Genomic DNA, 8,791 nt, shown 5'->3' on the forward strand with positions numbered 1-8,791 from the left:
GGGCTCTTACTCTGCTGTTCCAGGTACCATCCTCGGCCGTGGTGAACCCCACCCAAGGTGTGAGCCTGGGAGCGGCCGGCCTCCTCCGCCGGACCAACTCGGTGACGAGCCTGCTGTCGCTGGTGGCCTTCGGTGCGGACCCACTGTGTGCCTGCCAGGCTCTCGGGAACTCCACATTCGTGTGCTCAGACAGACATCAGCTTTGGATGGTAGGTATAAATGGCTGCTTCTGAAGATACAGAAAGGAGGCCTCGAGAGGCCAGGCTTCACAGCCCAGAAGGTCCTCTGTGGCCCTGATTGGCTCTGGAGCCTCGGCTTCTCCCCTGGGCTGGCACCTCTGCCCCCGGATGCTGTGTCTTAGAAGCCTGCGCTCACCGGCACGCTGCCCACACTGCCTGCCCTGGGAGCCGTCAGCCCCCCGAGGCCCTCCTGGAGCTGTCTCGGCCACAGTGGGGTGGCAGAGTGGGGCACGCACCCCCGGTCTGTGCATCTGGGACCCCCCCTGGCGAGGGCGGTGCTGAAAAACATGGGCCGCAGGCTCGCCTGCCGACCTCTGACCCCTCCTGCCCTGTCTCAGGCCCCTCTGAGGGCTTGAGTCCTGGCACAGTGCCACCCAGGGTGCCCGCAGCACCTCTGCCCGCGGTTTGTTAGCACTCGGCGTTTCCAGGAAGGACGTCTCTCCCACACATGGCCTCTGAGAGGGGCCGGGTGGGCTGCTGCAGGCGCGTGTGCCCAAGGCAGGGCTGAGCCCCCGGGGGTGCTGCATTCCGTGGGTCTGAGCCCTCAGTTTGGCCGACAGGGGAGTTCCTGCCGGTGGCTCAGAGCCTCCCGCCCCGGGGCCTGCCCACAGCTGTGTCCACTCAGGCCTAGCCCTGGTGGGTCAGCCAGCTGTCAGACGAGAGGCTGCAGGCGCCAGAGTGGCCGTCTGTGGCCTGGAAATCACATGGAGGGTCAGCGGTGGGTGCGCACTCTCTCTGCACAGTCTCTGGTCTGGGGAAATCCTAGGAGGGGAGCCCCACATTGCTGCCCGTTTGTCGCAGACGAGGAGATGGAGGCCCGGGGAGCCGGAGGGGCCTGTCCAGGGTGGCAAGCACAGAGCTGAGGTGGAGCCCCGTGGCCCCGGCCCCCTGTGGGTGGACGCAGGAGTGTGCCAGTATCCAGGGATGCTCGGGGGCTGGGGTGGGGTGGGGTGGGCCTTCTGGCACCCCGCTGGGCCTGGTGCTGGTGCCAGCAGGCTCCGCTGGCCTCCGTGGGCCAGGAGCTTCCAGAGGACAAAACTGCCTCTGGACAGAGGACCTGCCCCCGAGCGACCCCTCCATGGGGCAGGGGCTCTGAGAGCCGCGGGCCCCTGTGGGGTTCCAGGGCTGAGAGGGAGAGCCTGACTGTGAGCCAGCCTGGGGTTTGGGACTTTTCCTCCTGTTGCCCATGATGCCACAGCCCTACAAGGGGGACAGGCTGTCCCGTATCGCGGGGGAGGAAGCTGGGCCAGAGAGGGGCAGTCCTGTGCCTGGAGTCACACAGCGTGAAGAGGCGGTGGGTCTGACTGACTCTCCTGCCTTCCCAGTCCCCGCCACAAAATAGGGGCTTGTGTCCCCAAGGGGCCTCAGCTTGGGGTTCACTCGTGACCCTGAGACAGGCTGAGGCCCCTGGCCACTATTCTAGCTCAGCATGTGGGCCGGCCCATCAGGAGAGGCTCAGGCCCTCCCCGGGGCCACTCTGCACTCCCAGGACAGCCTTAAAGGCTCCGAGGGCAGGTGACACGCTGTGGGTATAACCCAGGAACACGGGACTGTGAGGGCAGAGGGTGAGGATTGCTGCCCGAGGGAGGTGGCTCTGCCTGGCACCTCTGTGTGCAGAGCGCCGGGCCGGGGATCCCGGCGGTCAGCCAGCCTGGTGGTTCCGTGGGCGATGCTGGGCGGGTGGGTGAAAGGATTCAGGGGTGCTGAGTGCCCAGAGGGAGGGCCGCCTGTAAATGCTGCTGTGAAGGGGCGCCCTGGCGCCAGGACAGTCCAGCGGGTGGCTGTGCCTGTGAGCATTCTGGCTGTGGCCGCGTGCCACTCCTGCGACGCTCAGCCATCCAGCCAGGGCCCCTGGGCCGTCCCCGGGCCTGCAGCGGGAGCTCCCACGCCATCGGGTGGAAACGGCAGCCCCAGGTGTGCTGAGCAGATGTGGGTGGCCAGCACCCGCCTCTGGCTGGTTCTCCCCTGCTGAAGGCGGCCTTGTGCCCTTTCACTTCCCAGCTCCTGTGCCCTGGAGGTCCAACTTCTGATGCCAACATCCACAGAGAAATACTGACCTGGGCTGTCTGCAAAAACCGGGGTCTCGGCCGCTGGGCCATGGGCATTCACTGTGGCCCACGGTGGAGCCCTCTGGCCGCCGGCTGGGCCACATTCGCTGTCCAGAGAGAAGACTGGGTGTGTTGCCATCAGCTCCCCGCGCTGGTGGAGGGTCCTCGACCTGTGGGGGCCCGGAGCTGCTGCCCCGTCGCTCCAGGGAGGGCGTTGGGGCCCCCCGAGCCCAGGGGCCACACGGGGGGGCTGTCACGTGGACCTCCTCCCTGGGCAGCGGGGGTTCGCTCAGCCCATCCTGCTGGGGGGTGGGCAGGAGGGCCGTCCCTTCTGGAGGCGGGGTAGGTGCTCCCTGCTCCCATAAATAGGACCGTAGGGATGGGCCTGCTGGTCCAGTGGCTCAGACCCCGTGCTCCCCGTGCTGGGATCCCTGGTCAGGGAGCCAGATCCCACGTGGCCGTTGCTAAAGACGCCGCGTGCTGCAGCGAAGGTGGCAGACCCCGCGGGCCACACCCTGGCCCAGCCACACACATGTGGAAACGGACAGGACGGTGGTGGGCTCGAGGCTGGCAGCCCACGCAGGCGGCAGCGGCCAGGCCTGGGCTGACCGCCCGGCCCCGCGCTTCTCTCGGGATCTGCTCGGGGCTCCGGGGCTCCGGGGCACACACCTTGGCGCCCCATCCGACAGTCGGGAAGAGGGTTCCGTGAGAGCCTGGGCAGCGAGCGAGCGGGAGGCAGGACAAGAGCCAGTGCTGCGCGATGCGGGGTCCTGCACCCGTGCCACACGTAGGTTGCGGGCGGTGGGCTCCCAGGGCCCCACCTCTGTCTCCAGAGAGGCGTGACCTCGGCACAGCCTCTGAGGCATCGTAAGGCCTGGGCACATCCCAGGGAAGCCGCCACCAGGTCCCCTGTGGACCCTGAGGGCCCTACACGTCCCACACGTGTCCCGCGACAGTCAGAGTCAGAGGCACTGCTGCAGAGGAGGGTGCTGAGCTGCCCCGTGCCCCAGACCCACACGGCTCCCACCTGTCCACAAGGAGCACGGCCCCAGCCCTCAGGCGACAGGCACTCCCGAGAGGACCGGGTCTGTGGGAGCCGCACCCTTGCGCCTGGGTGCGGGGAGGCCCCGGTGTGCTCTTGGGGACTGGGTGCCCCGACCCGCCGTCATCCCGGCCACAGCCTCCCACTGGGCCTGGCTCAGAGACTCCAGAAGGAGAGCCCTGGGCGTCTGCCCGCGGCCTGGCCCGAGGCTCACGGCCCAGCAGAACGCCCAGTCGTGGCGGGTGGGACTTCCGTCTGGGTTTGCCTTTTTGTCGGCACAGAGGATGTGCCGTCCCTGCTCTGGGAGCGCCGTGTGCCTCCTGCGGCCTGAGCCCAGGCTGGGCGGGAGCAGAAGGCTGAGCCTGGGCTGCCATCAGCCGAGTGCCGGCTTCCGGGTCTCTGCCCGGCCTTCTGGTCCTTGGGTGCCCTGGAAAGTCATCCTAGGGTGTCCCCGTACTGGCGCCTTCAGGAAGGACACAAAGTCACAACTGCACCGTCTCTTCTCAGGTAGCAGGGGTGGTTCTGAGGGTGGTGGTGTCCAGTTGCTAAGATTCTCTGTGACCCCACAGACTGCAGCATACCAGGCCTCCCTGTCCTTCACCAACTCCCGGAGCTCGCTCAAACTCATATCCATAGAGTCGGTGATGCCATCCAACCATCTCATCCACTGTTGTCCCCCTGTCCTCCTGCCCTCAGTCTTTCCCAGCATCAGGGTCTTTTCCAGTGAGTCAGTTCGTCACATCAGGTGGCCATAGTATTTCAGCTTCAGCTTCAACATCAGTCCTTCCAGTGAATATTCAGTTGACTTCCTTAGGATTGGCTGGTTTGATCTCCTCACTGTCCAAGGGACTCTCGAGTCTTCTCCAGAACCACAGTTTGAAAGCATGAGTTCTTCGGTGCTCAGCCTTCTTTATGGTCCAGCTCTCACATGCATACGTGACTACTGGAAAGACCACAGCTGTAACCATACAGACCTCTGTTGGCAGAGTGATGGCTCCTTAATATGCTTGTCTAGCTTTGTTGTAGTTTTTCTTCCAGAGAGCAAGCGTCTTTTAATTTCACGGCTGCCATCACCATCTGCAGTGATTTTGGAGCTCGAGAAAATAGATTCCGTGGGGGCATTTCCAGGCCTCCTGGGTGCTGGGCACCATGCTGGGCGTGAGGGCCACACAGCTAAGAGGTGGTCTCTGCCAGGCTTAGGAGCTGGAGCCTGAGGGGGGACAGGTAGCAAGAGCATCTGTGAGCTGATTTCAAGGGACCGCCGCCTATTGCTGGAGCTGACCCCATTGCTCCTGACGCAGGTGGCCCCTCTGGAGGAGGTGACCCAAAGGGTGGGTAGGAATTAGGCCTCTGATGGCAGAAGAACTGGCCCCAGGTGCCAGCTGGTGGGTGCCAAGGCAGGGCCAGAGTGAAGAGGGTGGGGCTCCACGACGTGGCAAGCTTGCTCTGCCAGGGGCAGGCGCCTCGAGGCTCACCAGCCGCCTTCCTCTGCAGACTCTGGAGGATGTGCGCGGCTGGGCTGCGAGGGAGCCGGTGGGTGGGTTTGCTTCTGAGCGCGAGTCCCGCACCAGGACGACGACGGGGCAGTCAGACTGTCAGGAGAGATTTCTCTGTGAGGCCCTCTGCCTCTAAGGCCCCTGGTCTCTGGGTGTGGAGGCGCCTCCTCAGCAGTGTGCGGAGGGCCGGGCGACCTGCAGGTGCAGTGTCAGACGGGGTGGAGTGGACGAGGGCAGGGGCAGAGGCCCGCTGAGCCCCTCTGTGCTTGGGCTGTGAGCCGCCAGACCTGTGGGGCTGACTCCTCGCTCACCTTGTTTCTTGTAGAACGTGGCTGAGCACCTCCGGGAAACTGGACGCCTGTCGTGGCCTTCGGAAGACACTCCAGCACCATGTGGCCGGTCCTTGCCCCGTGTCTGGCTGGCAGGGCAGCCCAGGAGGTGAGCGGCCTGGCCGGGAGGGTAACATGGACCGGTCTCGGGTGACCCCAGCACCAGTCCTTTCTTGCAGGCCGCAGCCGGCAGCCAGCTGGGCCCACCTTGCCCAGACTCCCCAGGGGTCCCCGCCTCACCACCAGGAGCTGGGGAGTAGAGCAGCTGACTGCTGTCTGCTGTGATCCCGCCAAGCCCCGCACCTGCCCTGTGGCACAGCCGTGGCCCTGGCCAGAATACTCAAAGCAGACAGAATCAGGGAGGCTGCCTGCCCCCTCCCCCACCGGGGTTGCTGCTGCAGAGGCTCCCCTGAGACCACCCTGCGCTGTCAGTGCCCGCAGCCCCCAGACCCCCTCCCACAAGCTGTCTGGCCCGACAGGCTTCTCTGGAGCCCTGAGTCTCGGTTTACCCTTCTGTAAGACTTGGGCAGGAATACCTCCTAGCAGAGTTTGGGAGTGCAGAGTGAACCCCAGCGCACCCATGGCTTCAGCAAGGAGGCTGGGGGTGGAAACCAGTCTTTGCAGGGGTTTATGATCCACTGAAGGGCTTCCCTGTGGCTCAGATGGTAAAAAATCTGCCTGCAATGCAGGAGACCTGGGTTCCATCCCTGACTCAGGAATGTCCCCTGGAAGAGGGCATGGCAACCCATTCCAGGATTCTTGCCTGGAGAATTCCACGGACAGCGGAGCCTGGTGGGCTACAGTCCATGGGGTCATAAACAGTTGGACACAAACTGAGCGACTAACACTTCCACTTTTTCACGATCCACTGAAAGACCTCCCCGACCGGGCGCCCTGCTGGCCTCGTCTCCGTTTGCTGGAGCAAGAAGAAGGCGTGAGGCAAGCATCACTGCCCTGTGCAGAACGGGGACTTGGCCGCAGCCTCAGCTCCAGGAGGCTCAGGGATTTGTTGGCAGCACCCCTGGGGCAGCCAGCAGTGATTCGGTGGCCCAGGAACCCGGGCCTGCTGTGGCTACTGACCACAGGCTTTGGGTCAGTTTCGTAGGCTCGAGAAGGGCGTGGAGGTGGCCCTCCGAGTGAGGACTCTGCTGGAGGTGGCTGAGTGGGGAGAGGGGACCTCTCTGAGGCCTCAGAGTCTCAGCAGCTTCATGCTGGCTGTGGGTCTGTTTACACATCACCGGAACAGATGGCCCACCCGCCTGGGGGCATCCCAGGCCCCCGAGGTTCTCCTGGCCTGTGGTGTCCCCCGAGAGGCTCTGGGTGCCCCTGAACTGTGCTGGGCGCCGTGGGGTCTTGGGGCGCAGTCTCGGGGAGGGCCGAAGCCAACAGTGTGCAGACGTAGGGTGTGCGCTTTCCCACAGCTCAGCCAGCATCTCTCTTCTCCCAGGCCTCATCCCTCCGCCTGGACGCCTCGGTCCTCAGCTGATGCCTGGAGCTCGGATGGCTGTGCCCCCTCAGGTCAAGGAGCGTGCGAATGTTGGAACTCAGAGCTCCCCACCCGCTCCGTCCGGTGCCACCCTGGGCTGGGTATGTCTGAGGGAACACAGACGTGTAGCACACGCACATTTGTGTGTGTTGAGGGGGTGGTCACCGGGCCAGACAGGCAATTCTTGCCACTTGCTCGGGTTCAGCTGGGAGTGCGCTCCCGCCCCCACCTGCTCTGCCCTCCCACCAGCCTCTTTCTGCGGCCCAGGGTCCAGGGTGAGTACGGGGTCAGGGGCTTGCCGAGGTCTCCCCCAGGCAGCTCGACTCGGGGCGTGTTCCTGGCTGGCCCCGGCACGTATTGTGGATGAAACCCCCTTGGGCAAGGAGGCAGCCGCTGTAGGAGGGCATGGGCTGCAAGCGGGGGACTGCTAACCTCTGGGCAGAGTTCGGGGCTCATTGCGTCAGGATGTCCCACCGTGCCCCTCTTGGCCCCGTGCCTTGAGGGAGCTGTCGTGCTCCGAGTTTGCTGGGCCCCCGGCCACACCTTGCCCCTCCCAGGAGCCAGCCTGCACTGCCAACTGTCGGGCCCCTTTGGCTGCTGCCAGCCTCCTAGAGGGTCACGGGGTCCGTGAGGGTCAGGGCCGGACTGTCGGCCTCTCCCTCTGCCCTGCCTGCTGCCATGGCCCAGGACAGGCCTGCCTCCCAGGTCTGCCTGGAGAGGGCCCGGGACCCCTCTGCCATCTGGGCCTCGCGTGTTTACAGGCCCAGCCTGCCCGCCAGACTCCGCAGACGCCGCCCCAGGGCTTTTGGTGTCTGCACGCCGGGCCTGCGCCAGCCGCTGCCTGAGGGCGGGGAGGGGGCGGCCCCCCTGGGGGACATCAGGGACGGGGGAAAGAGAGACCTGGCGGGAGTGTGACAGCAGAGGAGAGAGCAAAGGAGTGGAGGCAGAGAGCAGGCCAGGCCTGGGGAAGGGCGACGCCAGAGCGAAGGGCCGGGGGCCGCCAGGCCGTCCCGGGGAGACAGGGCTGTGGGCTCCGCTCACGGCTGCCCAGTGCGGCCCTCTCCGGGGCACTTCCTGTGGACTCCCCCCAGCCTCCCAGCGGAGACACGGCCCTGAGAGCTGGGTCCAGCACCCGGGCTGGGGCACCAGTGTGCCCCTGGGACCGACCCCCGGGGCCTGGCAGACATCGCAGGAGGCCGTGAGGGCACGTCCCTGAGTGTGTGCGGGGCACACGCCCTGCTTCTGCACCGTCAGGCTTTGGCCCACCCCAGCCCAAGACTCCACAAGGCCCCGCACAGCTCAGGGGCAGCCAGATTAGGGCACCACGGGCCAGGAGATCCTCGAGGATCTGGAATTCCCCGGGGCAGGGGTCGCTGAGGGACCCTTTTTCCAGGCCGTGACCCCAGACACCCAGCAATCTTAGGCTCAGCACGTACAGCTTCTCAACGTGGCTCTGCCATGGGGTGCTGGGCCCACCACACACGCCTGCGTGTCCTGGGGACCCACATCCATGCAAACCCCTAAAGAGCCAGCGGGGCGGCCTCTATCCACAGGTCCCCAGGGCGCCAGGGAGAACAGGGACAATTCCCTGCAGAAAACCGGCCACCAGTGGTACTGACTGGGCCCCACGTGGCTCCCGCCCAGCGTGGGTGGAGCACCAGGGTGGGCATAGGGAAAGAAGCCAGGGCGCTGCCCGGGACCCAGACCTGGACACAGGCCCTGCCTGGCTCTACACCTGCCCGTCTCCATCAGAGCACAGGCCCGGCTGTGCCCCCAGATGTGTAGGTAGCGTCTCCCCTGCTGGCTGCAGCGAGGTCCGTGCTGACCCCCTGGACCTGTCTGCCATCTTTAAAGCGAGACTGGCCTCCATCCTGGGTTCTCCCTCTGGCAGGGGCAGGGAGGGGCAGGGAGTGGCAGTGGCCGGATGGGCACCCAGAGCAGGGTTGCTGGGCTCTGCCTTACGTCTGGGGTTCTGAAGCAGGCACTGGCTGACCGGGGGAGACAGACGCGCCTCTCGTCCAGAGGAAGCGGGGAAGGGGCTCCCCAGAAGGGACGAGTCAGGCAAGCAGGACAGGAGTCTTGAGGCGCCAGGGGAGGCCGGGGCTGTTGTGGGCGGCTCTGGCGGGGTCAGGCAGGGTCTCAGTGCTGCAG

General features: G+C 65.6%; 1 protein-coding gene across 1 annotated transcript; it reads left to right on the forward strand.

Moving 5' to 3' along the window:
- Positions 1–23: 23 nt before the first annotated feature.
- LOC108635514 lies at positions 24–6,741 on the forward strand (the record flags this gene model as incomplete). The annotated part of the gene is given in 3 exon segments (XM_018045626.1): positions 24–209; positions 5,151–5,263; positions 6,602–6,741. Coding segments are annotated over 3 exon segments (439 nt in total), but the record flags the coding sequence as incomplete, so codon positions are not given.
- Positions 6,742–8,791: the final 2,050 nt, after the last annotated feature.

Source organism: Capra hircus, unplaced genomic scaffold (assembly GCF_001704415.2).
Source record: "Capra hircus breed San Clemente unplaced genomic scaffold, ASM170441v1, whole genome shotgun sequence".
Classification (NCBI taxonomy): Eukaryota; Metazoa; Chordata; class Mammalia; order Artiodactyla; family Bovidae; genus Capra; species Capra hircus.